Raw genomic sequence first — 17,723 nt, forward strand, 5'->3', positions numbered from 1 at the left:
TTTAGTAAACAGATCCATCACCTTTGAATCCCTCTCTGCAAATTTCTGGAACATGTTGGCATAGATGCGTTTGTCCTTCTCGTGCTGCTCCTTTATACGTTTCTGACAAAGTAGCACCTGGAAGAACATAAAGCAGACGTCACCCTGCTGTATTTCCAGATATGTTATGGGTACAACAACAACTAAAAGACTGGCTATGCAGAACAGTTGTTTTATGACCAGTGACCTAAAAAAAAAAACAGCGTTTTCAATCCCAGAAGCACAGTCATATTTGTTCACCCATCCTGGTTTGTTACTAAATGAATCCAGTATAAACTTTCGTTTACACCATGAAAATAAATTAAACATTCACCTGTCTCATTTTGGATGGTAGTACAATAAAATTAGACACATTAACCAAACTGAATTGTAACTGCCATAACAGAGAGAGACAGATTTTTTTTTAAAATTAAATATCATCTTAGATTGATTAAATTTCAACATTGAAAGCTGCTTGAATTACACATCAAAGGCACACTGTGTTATACCTGGTTCTTGGCAGCTTTGTTGGCAGGATACAGCTGAACCACTTTTTGGAAATCATCTCTCGCCTTCTCAAACTCGTTCATTCCAAACAGTGCCTCTCCCCTTCGGAAAAACGCCTTTTCATTGGATGCATCCAACTCCATCGACTATAACATAATTAAATATAATTACATAAATATAATTAAATGTTTTCAGTATTTAAGCAAAAACCAAGACAAACCACTGATCACACACACACACGTGCTGCTTTAAGACAAAGAACAGTTACCAGATACCTTGTCACAGTGTTCCAGGGCTTTGTTTGGCTCCTGTAGTTTAAGGAAGCACATGGCCAAATTCAGGTGTGCAGCGAGCTGCAGTGCTTTCGCCTTCTTATCGTCCTCTTCTGACAAACCAGATTCATGTTCCAGCCATGACACAATCCTTTTGTACTGCACTGATGCATGCTTATATTTTCCCTCCTGAAGCATATAAACCATTGCATCACAAAACATCTTGAAATCCAAGACAGGATCACTTCTTAAATTTAAAACAAAAAACAAAACAAACCTTAAAATACTGTGTTCCCTTCTCTTTGACAATGCTGCTCTGCTCCAGCTTTTCTGAGGTGTTCATTTCCCATGATTCCTTAGCCTAAAATAGAAAGAACACATTTTCCTTTTTAATGAAAATATTGTAAATGAGCATCTAAAGTGCTGCTGTGTTTGCCACACACTCCCACCTTACCTTCTCAAAGGCTGTTAGTTTAATCTTGTACTGCAATGTCGCTCCACCAGGAATGTTAAACTTTGCGTTTCCTGCATTCCCGAAACCATATCTAACAAATCAGACAAACATATCATTAGTCATGAGTAAAGGGCACAAAAATCACTGCTGGTGTGCAACTTAAAAACCATTTAAGTTAAGGTATTGGATACTGCAAAAAAAACAGATAATTCTGCAGCCATTTTCCTGTTTAATCACATTGCAAAGCTTAACCGTTATAGTTGATTATATTAGTCATTACTCATGCTGTCACTTAGCTTAAAACCAAAGACTGCACAACTATCCAGTTAAAAATTCATGTAGCTAATTCTTGCAGAAATTAATGTTTATTTACTATTACAGCAGCATCTTTAAACTGTGGAAATATTCTGTAAAGAGATGCCTGAGAGCTGCAGAAAAAGCAGTTCAAGAGTCTAAAATTGGACTGACTTCATATGAACATAAAATGTCACCACTATGAAGTTAGTGGTAAGAATTTGCACATGTGAACATACTTAGGTTTAATTGTGAAGACCGCCTCCTCTCCCTGTTCCATAGCCATGATAGCCTTCTCGACTCCAGCTGGCAAACCGAAACTCTCGCCATCTCCAATTTCAAACTTTAATTCCCTCTCGTCAAATACACTGTCATCGCAGGTCCCTATCACGGTTACTGAAGAAGACAGAAAATGTTCAGGTTAGTTCATGTCCCACTCAGTCTTGATTTCTTGGCAGACTGCCACGTTACAAAGTCAGCCATTTCTAAAGTGTCAGTGAAGTTCTTTTCCATCATTCGGTCTCATTTTTAGGAACCTTAAGAATTCCGTGTAATAGTACTTGTATGATTACAGACTCAGTTTCTTAAAGAAACCAAAACTGTCTTACAGTCATCTTTGAGCATTTACAGTCACACTGATGAGCTGGAGACCCGAGTAGACATTCCTGTTATACTTGTGTGCATATTCGGTGGGCTGAAATGTAAATTCTCCCCGAACTCCCAAAAAGTTGATTTTGTTCATCTAGACGTAGCGGTTTCAGTTGGAGAAACATTTCGTCACTCATCCATGTGAGCTCTTCAGTCTCAGCTGATTGCAGGTTTAACCACGCTTATAAACAGTACCTTTGCACAATGATTGAAACTAGCCCACTGAGTGATCATTAATATGCAAATTGTCATGACCATTGATCAAAGACCATTGATTAATGGCCATAAGTACCATTCATAGAGAGTTGTGGAATGGCTGCAACCACAGCATTGTAACACAGTTGGTCCAAAGGGGGGGGAACAAAACAAAAGTGAATGCCACTCAAGCTCGCAGACTTGGAAAGTATAATCGAGGTTTTAATCAAGCCCAATACATCACCTGGACCATTGCTGAAATTGGATATCTGCGGGTTTACCTTTTGAATAGCTCTATATTGTAGTGGTTTAGACCAGCGGTCCCCAACCTTTTTTGCGCCACACACCGGTTTATGCCTGACAATATTTTCACGGACCGGCCTTTAAGGTGTCGCGGATAAATACAACAAAATAAAACTAGTACCGGTACCGAAAAAAAGAAGATTTATTCATAACACACGTGAAAAGACCCAGGAAAACAGAGTTAATGATAAAAACGATAACAAAATAACGCTGAAAACTGATAAAAACCCTGACAACCAGACATATTACACCAGAGCCTCAACTCTTGCGGCCCGGTACCAAACGACTCACGGACCGCTACCGGTCCGGGGGTTGGGGACCGCTGGTTTAGACACTGACTTGGCAAGTAAAATGCTGCTCGTTTAACTCCAGCTGGAGTCACAAATCCTTCTGTGGTTGCGCCTAGAAGTGTAAAACTCACAAATCAAACATGCGAAGCTACTTGCTCTAGCAACCCCTTGTGACAAGGGCGCAGCAGAAAGTAGTTTCTTTGTTATGTCTGCAAGTCCACTCTTGGTGATAAAACCAATCGGTTACTGAATTATTATTCAGTGGGTTTGTTAAAACATAATAAGGGACATATAAGACCATAACCAAAGGCAACGCTGTTTCTTTTAATGCCGTTTCATTTTCCCTGTGGTATCCCTTAGTTTGAAAAGATTATTATCCTCAATATGCTCTCAGACTTAAACACATTTAACCAGGGACTCTACTTTCCAAGGATGGAAATATAAAACATGAAATTAATTGTATCAAACACATTTCTGGATGCATTACCTTCAACAGCTGCTCCTTCATTAGGTTTAGAATATCCCTCTCCTTTAGTGATAATGCGTCGGATGATTCCTCCATCCTCTTCTTCCGTTATGTCTTCCCCTCTAAATTCAAACAGTTCCACCTATAAGCGTGTAGACATGTGACAAAAAATGTATATCTTTTCATTAAAAAACAACAACAAAAAACAACAACTTTTTCAATATAATTTCCAAAGTTCCCAATTTTTTCCTCAAAAGATTAGTTCTTTTGGGGGCAGGGGGTGGGGGGAGCAGTCATTCAGGTTTGTATTTTTTTCCTTTTCTTTTACTATAGTCTTTAAACAAAAGGTTACAACAGTTATCCTAAATGTATGAAAAGGTAACAACTGATTTTATACAAAACAATAAAAACAGAAGGCTGTATAACAATTTTTAACACCATCAGAAGCAACAACTATAAGCACAGTGGAGATTCAAATTGTGAAACTGCTTATCATGATTTGCTTTTTTGCAAGTCTGGCCACAGAGATACCACTTAAAGAGATAAGCATTATCAGAAAAATTATTTAAGTTATCCTAAATGCTAAATTTAAGCATTTTATGATTCACAGCTGAAATCCACTGCAAAGACAACTGAGACAGACTGACTGAAATATGCAATGTGTAACCTGAACTGTAAAGGTAATTTATAAACGTGGAAGCAAAAAGATTGTAAAGTATTTTGTACTTGCTGAATTGAAGCCACTTCTCAATTTCTATCCTATCATGGGAGCCCAGATATATAGTATCTCAAACTACACAGTTAAAAGTACTTAATGGACAATGAAAACTGGCATCCTTACCTCAAAAACAAGAGTGGCACTGGGTGGTATCTTGGGTGGGCTGCCTGCAGAGCCATAGGCATACTCTGGCTTACAGATGAGCTGGCACAACTCTCCAATTTTCATTGTGGCTACACCGATGTCCCAAGCCTTTATTACTTGTCCTATGGGGGGAAAGGTAGATTACATGGTAAATGGCCTGTATTTATATAGCACTTTACTAGTCCCTAAGGACCCCAAAGCGCTTTACACATCCAGTCATCGACCCATTCACACACTGGTGATGGCAAGCTACATTGTAGCCACAGCCACCCTGGGGTGCACTGACAGAGGCGAGGCTGCCGAACACTGGCGCCACCGGGCCCTCTGGTCACCACCAGTAGACAACGGGTGAAGTGTCTTGCCCAAGGACACATCGACCGAGACTGTCCAAGCCGGGACTCGAACCGGCAACCTTCCAATTACAAGGCAAACTCCCAACTCTTGAGCCACGATCTCCCCAGATTAAAACTCACTTTAACGCTTTTCTTGTCTCAAGCAGCAACCCCCTTTGTGGTTATGTGGGGTCATGTGGTTATGTGTTACCTTAAATGCATTCTGGTTCATTTCCTTTAGTAAAAGGTCATTTTTTAAAACGTAGAGAAAATCCTGCACTGGTTGTGCAGCTATAACAAATATGAAACTAACCTTTGCCCAACTCAAAGGAAAACTTCTCTCCTCTGTCTCTACTGGAGTCAAAATGAGTCCCGTCCAGAAGTGTGCCCACATAATGTACAAACACTTTGTCGCCGGACATAGGCAGTTCTGTGCCTGTACCTTCCCTTTTGATCACCTGGAGAAAAAGGTAAGACGAGAATTTATCAAAGAACATCAGAAAGCAATTTCTTGAACATGCTTGTGATCGCTGCTTTGCACGCGCACCACGCACTTCGCTTAGTGAACGACTAAATTGCAAACTTGTTTATTCTGAATCAAGGCCTATATGTTTAAATCCCTCAGTATGTGTTTCATTGTGGGATGAAATATAGAATGTGTCCATCAATAAAATGACAGTTGTTTCTTCAAGGCTCCAGACCCTTCTAGAAATGCAGACCGTTTCATTGACAGCTAGTCTTGTTTCTGCCATTCTGGTACCGAGTTAGTTCTCATAACAGTGACGCTGCATACCATTATAAGGTGTTCCTAGCATTAAAGTTAGCTTTCGTTGTATTTTTTTTTTTAAATCAGTGTATGCGACAGCATAGCTATCGATAGCTAACGTTAACCTAGCCGAACAGTAAACAAGCTGTCAGCTAACCACTCAGCTAGCTAGGTGCTGAGTACCAAATCAAGCACCATTTTTTACCTTTAAAACACCCCCATCTTTCTTTGGTGTGATGTCCTCTCCTTCCAGGGGGATTGTATGTTGTACTTCACTTGTTTGTTCCTCTGCAGTCATCGTCATGAAGCTGATCTGTCCCTTCTCTGCCTTGCACAACAATCCAAACTAACACTGGCTAATAGTGACGGTGGCTAAAGCCCCTACTACTCCTCAGATCAAGTGCTGCAAGCAACAACCTGATCAACGTTTACTAGCTGGCTTAACTTCCTCGAGAATACAGCACAACTACCAACTAGCAACAGAGGTCCTTTGCTATAGTTCACCAGTCACGCTGCTATCGGCTTATAATACGAGGTTTACGCAATGTTGCCTTCAGTCCACGTTATCCTGCAATCTGGCATCTCACAGACGCTTAAAGAAGGGCAGAGAACTTTCCAGACAGTCTAGGAGGTACCGGGGGGGGAGGGACCAGCGTAGGTGACGTTAAATATAGATTAAAGGATCTACCTGGAAGGCGGCAGCAAATCCAACGAGCAATACTCATGCTTATTTTACGAATGTTTTAGGTCAGTACTCAAATTGCTAATATCAAGACTATCTGACATTCTTTGTCATCAAACAGTGTTACAGTAAATGACAAAATCGTGGATAAATACACACAACCCCGTCCGCACAAACGTTACTGTACATTAAAACATGCACTCCTTCTCGTAGCTCGTTTCCTATTGGCCAGACTCTGTGACCACTTCTGTTTTTTGGCGCGGTTGTTGAATAGCCGGGAATTGACAACTAAAAACAGACATTATTTTACATGATATACACGGTAAGAAACAGCAGTCCTATTTTCTCAGATTTTGATTGACGTTCGATAAAAGATACGATTGTAAGGAGAAAGATTGCTAGCTAGCAGAACGCTTCACTTTAAAGATAGCTGAAAAGCTGTCGGTTTTAAATGTTAGCTGCTTGACGCAACGTATTGGTGAACAGGTAAGGTCTTTAGTTATTGTAGTAAAATGAGCCCTGCCGAAAAAGGAATTTGTCGTCGATTGAAAAGGTGCTATAATCGGTTGTTTGTAGAGGCAAGTCAAAGGTCCATATCAGAAATGAAAAGTTGAAACTAACCTTTGCTTTTGTGTTTCCTTCCAGGAAGGTTTAGGAGCATGGAAAATAGTAGGGCACAGTTTCCATTTCCCTACCAGCCCTATAACATCCAGGAGGAGTTCATGCAAGCCCTGTACAGCGCACTTGACAAAGGCAAAGTTGGCATCTTTGAAAGTCCCACTGGAACGGTGTGTACTAATGCATGGGGAAAAGCATATCTGTGCAGAAGCTGTTGGACTTCATTAATAAGGGTTTTTGTCTATTTATGTCAATATAGGGCAAGTCACTGAGTCTGATATGTGGAGCACTGAGCTGGCTCACAGATTATGAGGAGAGAAAGAGGCAGGAGGCAGCTGCTCTGTTGCAGGAAGGAGAAGCAGCTCTTTCCACTAATGCTGCTCAGTCCTCTGCAGTCAGTTCCTCAGCAGAGCTGGACTGGATCACTGACTTTGTACAAAAAAAAGCAGAACGTGATTTAGTGTCAAAGTTGAAGGTGAGGAAAACTTGGATGTGAAGTGTATGTGAAGTCTGAATTTTAACTTGCTTAACATTTGCTTATTGTTGATTGGTTTGGTGTCAGGAGGAAGAATTGAAGAGGAAGAAGAGAGAAGAACGGTTAGAAATGATCCGAAACAATGTCCAGCTAAAGTATGCGGTTAAGCGAAAGGTGAGCCATCATGCACATGAGCATTTAATGGAACTTTACTTGGATATTAAAATTATTCCAAGTCATTTAATACAAGTGAATGAAATGGTTTCGTCTGTTCATAGAGCTATGAAGAGGATGAGGCATTCAAGCTGCTTCAGCTCAGTAAGGAGGAGCAGGTCGAGGCAACAGGAGATCAAGAAGACGAGGAGCTGATCATTGCAGAATATGAGAGCGATGATGAATCAAAGATTAAGAGCAGGTGAGGAAGACTGATTGTTTAGTTTCATATTTTCTAATTAGTTTGAATTCATCTTGAGTTTTTGGTTACAGTTCAGTTTAGTCTTTGTTAGTTTCCAGAGTGGATTTGCTTGTTCGTTGGCGCAACTGTTGCAAAGCAGCAGTCCTAGTACATGTTATTGTCATTGGCTATTTTTCTTCTTCTTTGCCTGCTAACTAGTCTCGCACCATGTGTCATAGACAGAGTGTTCATATGCCAAAACGAGCAGCTCAGTTATGCATTGCGTGCTTCTATTTAGATTTTCAAAATTTTGTTTCTGAAATATTAAACTTTTCTCTGACAATACAGTCCCATTGATTTTGAATGGAGCACCAGTCCTCTCTCAGTATGCTAAAGGTTGCTAGTTCAAATACAACGTGGTACAATTTTCAATTTTTTTTATTTATTTTTTTTGTGTATCATACATCAGTTATCGTTAGTTTGAGTTTATCTCTAGTCATATATTAATAAACTAAGTGAGGACATGAATTAATGGGTAAAATTAATAAATAATCCAAATGAGAGTCTGAAATTGACAAAGGATTTCTTTGCTTGCATCCTCAGATTCTTTGGAGCTGAAAAAGATGAGGATGATGAACTGGTTGAAGAACATGTTACTAAGGTATGAAATTTCACGTTGTAGCTGTAAGAGTTAAATGGGTTGGATGGAATTAATATAGTTATAACAAGAACATTATTATAATTATGAGCATCGGACATTCTCCTGATGTGGAACTGTGTTCATATGCATATCTGTAGATTTACTACTGCAGCCGCACTCATTCCCAGTTGGCCCAGTTTGTCCACGAGGTACAAAAGAGCCCCTTTAGCAAGGACATCAGTGTGGTCACACTGGGTTCACGGCAGGTATGTACCCAGCAGTGACTGGAAAAAAATAAAAATCTTTTCTACTGTAGAAAAAAAATGTCATTGGTACACACACACAGAAACACACAAATGGCATAATTGGTTGAGTACATAAACATCTTATCTCATTAAAGTAACACAAACAATATATGAACATAAGCTGGTAAATTTTTGCATGGATCTCTTCATCCTGTACACTTATTCATTCAATAGATGTGATTATACTTTTTTCTTGAAGTTGCTTTTGACTGTTTCTCCATGGTGCCTCTTTTGTCAGCTCGAGTACTTGAGAGATTTCCTTTAATTCCTCAAAGTAACTGACTGGTATAATTTGTCTCTATTATTATTTTTTTTGTCAGTAAAAGTACAGATTGTTCATAAAGCACGCCACCAAGTCTTTGTTTGTTTACCTACTGGCAGTTTTTCCTTCATAGACGAATTTTTACTGCTCCCACCCAAAGAGGTTTTAAGCATAGCTAAAAGAATCTCACCAACGTGCTTTGTTAACTAGGTTTTATTATACAGGTGTAATAACTAAATTTTGTTTATCAAATGGTCAGAAATAACAAATAAGTTAACAAAGGTTCATTGCCTTTGACATATGCAGACTCTTATGTGTGTAATCAGCCCGTTAGAGGCTTTTTCAAATGTAGGAAAAAACCTGATCTTGATTTTCAGAGGATAATAAAGCCAAGAAGACATTTGCAGAACAGGATATGATGGGGAACAGTTATGAAACAGTCTAATTCTGAAAGAGTCCTTTTAGATTCTGACAGAACTATCAAGTAGCACCTAACAACAGCCAGCGCTGGGAAGATTGGCCTGTTAAATCCTCTACATGATAGAAAAAATGGAGAAACAAATGCAAGATAAATGGTGTTATGTTCTTTGCTATAGCACATTGAACAATCTAGTTTGTGTCTATGTAGAAGGAGGGTATTTCCTTTATGAAATACACAGTATTCAAAGACGCTGTACTTGAGACTTTACTTGGGATTGCACACAAACTATTACATTTATTCAATCAATAAAACTGTGACTCTTGACACTGACATCTGACATTGTCCTGTTATAAAATTCTGCAGAATCTGTGCATCAATGAAGGAGTGCGGCGGCTAGGCAGCATCCAGCGCATAAATGACCGCTGCATGGAGATGCAGAAAAACAAGCACGGTGAGAGGCATTTTGTGGAAGAATTGCTCTTCTTCCAGAAATTATTTTAACCTCAGGCTTTATTGATTTTTCTCGAGAAAGCCTCTTTCATCTCTCCTTCCATTTTGTAGAGAAGCATAATCACGAAGAGGGTGTAAAACGTAAGCGAGGCCCAGCAAAGAGCGTGTGTCCCTATAATAAGGCTTCAGCACTGCAGCAGATGCGAGATGTAGTTCTGGGGGCTGTTCATGACATAGAGCAGCTTTTGAAGCTGGGCAGAGAAACACACTCGTGTCCTTATTACTCTACACGTCTCGCTATTCCCCCTGCACAGGTAACTGAGTCGCCAGTCGATTTGTCAACAAGAGCTACTTGGTTACTGTATTTCTCCCACAAGATCTGGTTTTCATTTAATGTCTTTGTGGTTTGTTTATGTTGGTGTAGCTGGTTGTGTTACCTTATCAAATGGTGCTTCATGAAGCTACAAGACGAGCAGCAGGTGTCCAGCTAAAGGGACAGGTACAATTATATGTCTGGTATTCTTCTTCCTCTCTTAAAAATATAGAAAAATAAGTGTTTAAAATATCTTGGCAGTATTAAGAAATATATTTTTTTCTCTTTTCAATTGTATTATCTGAAAATAATGGATACAAATATAACCAAATGACTGAGTGATAAAGGGATATTTTAAAAAAGTTGTTGGGGTATCTTTTACAGGTGTTGATCATAGATGAAGCTCATAACCTTAGTGACACTCTCTCCTGTATACACAGTGCAGAGCTCAGTGGAGCACAGGTGAATACATTATTCTATAACGTGCACAAAATACAGATTTCTGAGACGATTCTTCCTTGTGATGTTCTAATGTTTCAATTTTCTGCAGCTTTGTCGTGCTCACTCCCAGCTCAGCCAGTATGCTGACCGCTATAAGTGAGTCTCAGAAAATTCGCTTATTCGGAAATTGATCGCAGTCTCTCCTTCTTTGTATTGATATTTTTGTTTCTTAAATGCCAGGAGCAGATTGAAGGCAAAGAACCTGATGTACATTAAGCAGATCCTGTTTGTGATTGAGGGACTTGTTCGGGTGCTGGGAGGTGAGTGTCTGCAACAAGCTTAGCGAGGGTAATAGCTGGACAGTAAAATCAAATTTTGCAATGCACCTCATTTTGATATTTGTTCCTATTTGTTCTTCCAGGTAAGGTGGGGCAGAGTCCACAGAGCCAGACTACACAACCAGGTCAGTCAATGATAAACACATAAAGTTATGGTCTAAAGTTTGCATGCACTCATCATGGTCATGAAGGTAATGTGAGGCTTTTAATGATTTCTTTGAGCTTTCCTTTTTCCAAGATGGAGTGATTGTATAGCATGCATCTTTAGTGTCTTTAAAAAATGAATTAGTTGTGCAAGTTTGAATTTATTTTGGAATTTCTCTAAGGAACACAGGGCCAAAAATTATACATGCATACTCAAATGTGTACATACTGTATAATCACTTAAAACTTTTAATAAGTAGTGGTGAAGGTTCTACGGTTTCTTTTAATTTAACAAAGCTAAAGTCTATAAACCTCTTGTTACTGATTATCATTGATTTACTGCCAGCAGGTCTGTGTTTGTATATTAACAGGAAACCAACCAATTCTGCCAAGAGTCGTCAAATATTCAACCAGAGTTATACCAGAAGCTTGTTGATTGCTACCAAATCAACTGGTGAAGATGCAACTTGCTAAGGAACATTTAACATTTAACCGAAGGTCTTGCACAGTATCTTAGCTGTTCCTAGAACTGCGCTCTTCTGGACCGCTGTTACCTTCACCTTCCACATTTTCTCCAGCTCTTCTCTGAGCCCTTGGTATTTCTTAAGCTTCTCATGATCCTTCTTTCTGATGTTGCTGTCATTGGGAGCCGCTACATCTATCACTACGGATATCTTCTTCTGTTTGTCAACCACCACTATGTCCGGTTGGTTAGTCACCACCATTTTGTCCGTCTGTATCTGGAAGTCCCACAGGATCTTAGCTCGGTCGTTCTCTACCACCCTACCTCGGGACTTCCAGGCCGTATTCGGCACAGGTGTTTCTGTACACTATGCCACCCACTTGGTTATGGCGTTCCATGTATGCCCTGCTTGTTAGCGTCTTACACCCTGCACCTGGGGTCTTGCCTGGTGTGAGATGTATATCCCAAATAAATTCAAACTTGTGCACCCAAAGATGTATGCTGTATAATCATTCCATCCTCAAACGAGTGAATGACTTCTAATAAATTATTAAAAGCCCTAAATTACCATGACATTTACATATGATGAGTGTAAACTTCTGACCACAAACTGTAAACACGCAGTCATACATATCAAGGCACAAATCTGTTTTTTTGTTCTTCTAGGAACAGAGATGCTCACCATCAATAACTTTCTCTTCAAGGCTCAGATTGACAATATAAATTTGTTTAAGGTAGTTGGTAATTCTATTAGGAATCACAATCATTTTAATTGCACACCTCATCGAAACTACAAGCTCTCATTGTCATTCTTGCTGTAGTTACAAAGATACTTTGAGAAGAGCATGATCAGCAGGAAGGTAAGTGTGATTTATCTCATACATACAAAGACGGTAAACATCTGAGAGTTCACTTATGTAAAATTACATTTTTACCACCCTGGTTTTCTCTCTGCAGCTGGGGGGTTTTGTGGAGAAGTACGCAGGCTCAGGTGTGACTCTGCACACACACTGCAACAACAAGGAGAACCGGCGCACAGAAGGCTTAAACCGCTACCTTCAGACCCTACAGAGCAACCAGAACCCTGGAACAGGTCGGCTGTGTATTTTGTTACCCACAAAAATAATATTTAAATAATTTTTAGGACAAAATTATATTTCTGAGAATTGCATCATTATTGGAGGCATAGTGTATATACTGAAAGAACGCCTCACTGTACATAGTTATTTTTAATCAGTCACAAAAGTACTTTTGAAGATCTAAGATGTTCTGAAAGTTTTTTACACTTGGCTTTTTGCACGATGTTGTGTCAGAAAAGTGTAAAAAGAGGCAATACAAGCAAATGCAATTAATCTCACATGATTTTTACCATATTTAGCTACTGCCTAATTTCCATTTGTAGCCCCTCAGCAGGAGAACAGAACTGTGAAATAAAAAAAAATTCATGTAATAATATTCAATGTAGTAGATACACAATGGATGATATATTCAAGCATAGATATAAATCACAAAGACACAAATAGTCCCTGCTTCAGGGGTTATACTAACATCACAATATCATATAAAGATTAGAGTTTTATAGAAATAATTATTCTGATTGTTTAACACTAATTTTTATCATCACATCTTCAGACTTTTGAGGAGCTTGTTCAATTCCTTGATGCTGTTAAATGAAAGGCAGATTGTGTAAAAGCTCTTTTTAGGTATTCTATACTAAGTTTTACAAATTATTTCAACAGTTCGGTACGAGAATCGATTTCTAAAACAAACTGCTGGCGGAGAAAGGCGGCGCACACTCTGGATTTGTCTCCAGTCTGAAATGAATCGAGTATATCACAATCAGAATTTTGTTGTGGTTTCTTAATTATAATGTTTATGGCTCATTTATAAAGTCCATCTATCCATCTTTTTCCGCTTACCGGGGGCAGCAGCCCAAGCAGAGAGGCCCAGACCTCCCTCTCCCCAGCCACCTCCTCCAGCTTGTCCGGGGGAACACCAAGGCGTTCCCAGGCCAGCCGAGAGATATAATCTCTCCAGCGTGTCCTGGGTCTGCCCCGGGGCCTCCTCATTTATAAAGTCACCTGATTACTTTAAGGTGGTCAGACTCACTTGAGATGAAGAAGAGCTAAAGTAGATGATAGCAGAAAGTTTCACAGTATTCAGATGCACACTCAGCTTTTGCAGTGAATCAGTTTCTAAAGCACAGAAATAATTACTGTTTTAATTCTGTGCATTAAAAATGTATAAGGATTTGTAAAACTGCACTTGAGTTGCACAGGTAGACATTTTTAAATGAAAAAATAAAAAAATTTGTCTCTGATTCCAGCATGCAAACAAACTGGAATCAAGCCCAACATAAAACATCAGGCTGAACAGTATTTCTCTGCTTTTAGTGAGTTTTACCAGCCAATATACCCGACTGGTATTGTTTTTAACCTTATGACTCTGAGTATATGTTATAGGGGAGCAAAAACTGCCACAAAGAGGCCTTTGAGTAGCTTGGCAGGCATGTCTCTCTGTCTGTGGACAGATTTTGTCAGTGCAATAATGTCATAACTGTGCGGGATGAAGTCATAATATGTGATGATACCGTATGGTTAGGTTATTGTTTTTTTGGGGGGGGTTTTGTTTGTTTTTGGGGGGGGTTTCAGCATTCTTAGAAATTTATTTTGTATTCTTGTTTTGTGTGCAGTTCCTGCAGCTGACCAGCAGGAGTCCGTAGAGACGGAAAAAGTCCTGTCTGCATCTCCAATGATGCAAGTGAAGGGTTTCTTCATGGCTCTCACTAACAGCAACACTGACGGCAGAGTGGTGGTGCACAAACAAGGTGCCGTTTTAAACACACAGCACAAAATAAAGAACAGTTATGACATCAACGCATTACAGTGTAAAGTACACCCTTTGCTTATTTTACAGGGTCTTTGTCGGAGAGCAGCGTCAAGTTCCTTCTGTTGAATCCGGCAGTCCACTTTGCCCAGGTGCTGAAGGAGTGCAGAGCAGTCATCATTGCAGGAGGAACTATGCAGCCTGTGAGTTGTGTTAAATCCTCTAAAAATAAACTGAGCTCTTGCTGCGTATCTTTTATCTTTCCACTCTAAAGGATGTTATATGTAGGTTTCAGACTTCAAACAAGAGCTTCTGTTTTCTGCTGGGGTGGGAGAGGAGCGCATCACTGAGTTTTCCTGTGGTGAGTGGCCCATTTTATAACACAACAGTACTTTGTGGAGCTCCCCCTTTTGTGTTTTTATTATGCACTCTCGCTAAGTGACGAGATTATCAAGATTTCTGTTTGTGGGAAATTTTGATAAAGGGAATAATTAGACTGCTTGACAAAAATGATGACAGACATTTAGATGGAGTTCTAATTTTCCAGTGAGGTTACCCAGACTGTTATAGGAATAAGTTCCTGAAGTCAGGTGATGTCACACGAAGGTGGTTGTCAGCACAATACGTTAACCCAGGCTCTCCCAATCTACCTACGAGCATGTTTACAAGAAGGTGGTGTCAGCTTATAGCCAATCACAGCAGAGAGACTAATTTTACAAAAGAACATAAAACTATACTATGTGGAAAATACAAAGAGGTTTCACATATAATAGAGTCTGAAAGGGACACAGCTGCTGCAGACAAATCAGTGGTGTCACTGTCTATAACAGGAAAAGTGGAATGTGAATCTGCTTACATATTAAGCACTTTGTTCAGCAACCTGGAAAAGATCTATTATATTAATAAAGCTTAAGTAGAAATAGGTGCCCTGTTTTAGGCTCATATATTAATGCTTAATAAAATGAAATAATTTAAATTGTTTGTAGCCAACAAGCAAAAAGGTTGTGTCTAAGAATATATATTCATTATTCATCATCATTATTTATGTCCATTAGGAAATAAACTCAAAAAAGTCACTATTCCCTCAGACTTTTGTCTGAGGGAATAGTGACTTTTTCTAGAGAAATAGCTGATCAGCATGCAGTGATTTATTTATTTATTATAATTTTTGATCTCTTACCTCAAACATGGTCTGCTCTGGAGCTGGTTAGATCTGCACAAGTTACCATGGAGATGTCCCGCAGTACGTGGCAAACTGCCTTCATGATACTGAAAACTCAGGATTTACTCCGAAATTACCTGGACAAGCACAAATCCTGCTTATCCCATCACGATAGTTATGTTATTTACTTATATTGTATTGTTACATTATTATTGTTCAGTTACAGACTTAGGGTAAGATCTACAGAAATAGCCTTTGTAATTTTTGAAGACTCCCAAAAATTGATGTGTTTAGATGGATGATTGTTTATAGGCAAAGCAGAGGAGGAAATACAAGACATCTCATGAACTAAACCATAAATTAATCCACTGTACACAAACTTTAGCCCAACCTATAACAAGTTAAGTTTTGTGCTCTGTGACTCATTTTGTGACATTTGAACATGATCTTAATTCACAACACATGCAAGCCTTAGTGGTAGTGGTTGTGCATAGGTTGACTGAAGTGTATTAGTGCACAAAAATAACATAAGAATATTAGTTTGCATTAATGCATTTAACATGATAAATAACAGAAATTTTGCCCTCTAGGTCACGTAATTCCTCCGGAGAACATCCTTCCCCTCGTGTTGTGCAGTGGCCCGTCTGGTCAGGAGCTCGAGTTCACTTTCCAAAACAGAGACACGCCTCGAATGGTAACTCACACATGCAGAATACTGAATGAAGTTTGCGTTGTTATTCATTGGTTACAGTGGTGTCATTTGACTGATGCACATTTGGTTGTTTGCAGATGGATGAGACCGGGCGCATTCTCTCCAACATTTGCAACGTGGTTCCCGGGGGCGTGGTGTGCTTCTTCCCTTCTTACGACTACTCGAAGAGGATCCTTTCTCACTGGGAGGCCAGCGGTACACTTACTCGATTGGCTAATAAGAAGAAGGTACATTAGCTTTATATATTACTGGAAACTACTTAGTAAATACTCAAGTCACTAAAAAGAGTCAAAAGACATCTTGTCCTATAGTCTCTTAATTATCTAATCGCACCTCCTCAGATCTTTCAGGAGCCAAAGAAGGCCAACCAGGTAGAGCAGGTGCTCAATGAGTTTTCCCGTTGTATCCAGGTAAAACTGCACTCTTGACACAACCGATCTCATAACTAAACTGATGATCATTAGGATTGTGTTTTACCACTGCCAAGCAATGATTGTCTTTTTTACTTGTCTTTAGAGGTGTTCTGCGGACTGCAGTGGACTCACAGGAGCATTGTTGTTCTCTGTGGTTGGGGGAAAGATGAGTGAGGGAATCAATTTCTCCGATGATTTGGGCAGGTAATTGAAGGGCGCCGAACAAGCAGTTGTACACAGTTTTAAAGCAGGGAAAGTCAAAGTCATTTTACATCATGGGCCACATTCAGCCCATTTTGATCTCAAGTGGGCTGGACCATTAAAACTGGCCTTTCAGTCAGTGAAAAGAACTACACTTTTAGCTTAGATGTCTTAATATAAGAAAAAGACACAGAATTCTTTCCATTACCCAGACTGTGCTGTAATTATAAAACATGAAATTCCTATTATTTATTTTTTTACTGTAAAAAAAAAAGACATTTCTAGCTGATAGTGGGGGAAAAAACCCCAATAACTTTTATGTCATTTAATTGTTTGTCTATTACTTAATTACTTCAATGTAGTTTGAATGGCCATGGGGGGAGGTCTTTATCAGCAAGAGAAGCAGGAAAATGTATTAAAATACAGTTAAAAATATAAAATGTATGCCCTCCTTCACATTTTCTAAAACCGTGCAGTGAGCCAGATTGGAGTTTGGCCACTGGGTCTTAAATTTGAAACCCCTGGTTTAAAGTATATCACACTAATCGTTGTGGGTTTGTGCTTTTGATAACAGGTGTGTAGTGATGGTGGGAATGCCCTATCCAAACATCAAGTCCCCAGAGCTGCAAGAAAAGATGTCATATCTGGACAAACACCTGGTGAGAATCTTTACCAGCAGCTTCTACTGTGACTTCATTGTAAATAGAAGATTAGAGGGAAGGCGACATGCAGCTTAGTATCAAATCTCATCTTTTTTTCTATTTCAGCCTCACAGTCAGGGGAGGAGTCCAGGACAAGCTCTAATAGAAAACCTCTGCATGAAGGCTGTCAATCAGTCTATAGGTACAGATAACGAAGTCATATTAATACATATCAATATCAAAATACAGTTTTATTAACTTGTGCGTGATATCCTCTGTTCAAAGGAAGAGCTATTCGTCATCGGGGCGATTATTCCTCCGTTGTGCTGTGTGACAGGCGTTACTCCCGGCCTGCTACGCTCTCTAAACTTCCCACATGGATTAAAGATCGCACTACCACACACACGACGTTTGG

The 17,723-nt window shown here is 39.4% G+C and overlaps 2 protein-coding genes across 2 annotated transcripts in view; one reads left to right on the forward strand and one right to left on the reverse strand.

Moving 5' to 3' along the window:
• fkbp4 (FKBP prolyl isomerase 4) overlaps positions 1–6,057 on the reverse strand; it is an 8,617-nt gene extending 2,560 nt beyond the window's left edge. The window contains exons 1-10 of the mRNA XM_005730143.2: positions 5,613–6,057; positions 4,955–5,099; positions 4,289–4,431; positions 3,469–3,589; positions 1,785–1,941; positions 1,252–1,342; positions 1,075–1,158; positions 801–986; positions 528–671; positions 22–117 (exon numbers count right to left, since the gene is read on the reverse strand). Of these exons, the coding sequence (XP_005730200.2) occupies positions 22–117; positions 528–671; positions 801–986; positions 1,075–1,158; positions 1,252–1,342; positions 1,785–1,941; positions 3,469–3,589; positions 4,289–4,431; positions 4,955–5,099; positions 5,613–5,711 (1,266 nt within the window). The 5' untranslated portion in view covers positions 5,712–6,057. The remainder of the gene's footprint in view (positions 1–21; positions 118–527; positions 672–800; positions 987–1,074; positions 1,159–1,251; positions 1,343–1,784; positions 1,942–3,468; positions 3,590–4,288; positions 4,432–4,954; positions 5,100–5,612) is intronic.
• Positions 6,058–6,330: 273 nt separating this feature from the next.
• On the forward strand, positions 6,331–17,718 carry ddx11 (DEAD/H (Asp-Glu-Ala-Asp/His) box helicase 11; the record flags this gene model as incomplete). The annotated part of the gene is made up of 27 exons (XM_013910050.1): positions 6,331–6,411; positions 6,735–6,877; positions 6,967–7,182; positions 7,270–7,356; positions 7,461–7,597; positions 8,180–8,237; positions 8,375–8,482; positions 9,568–9,655; positions 9,766–9,968; positions 10,079–10,153; positions 10,352–10,429; positions 10,518–10,564; positions 10,649–10,728; positions 10,830–10,871; positions 12,020–12,087; positions 12,175–12,213; positions 12,311–12,446; positions 14,046–14,180; positions 14,270–14,382; positions 14,468–14,540; positions 15,932–16,035; positions 16,131–16,280; positions 16,395–16,463; positions 16,570–16,670; positions 17,242–17,326; positions 17,435–17,510; positions 17,594–17,718. Coding segments are annotated over exons 2-27 (2,622 nt in total), but the record flags the coding sequence as incomplete, so codon positions are not given.
• Positions 17,719–17,723: the final 5 nt, after the last annotated feature.

This window comes from Pundamilia nyererei, unplaced genomic scaffold (genome assembly GCF_000239375.1).
Source record: "Pundamilia nyererei isolate P.nyererei 1_Seehausen unplaced genomic scaffold, PunNye1.0 scaffold00035, whole genome shotgun sequence".
Lineage (NCBI taxonomy): Eukaryota > Metazoa > Chordata > Actinopteri > Cichliformes > Cichlidae > Pundamilia > Pundamilia nyererei.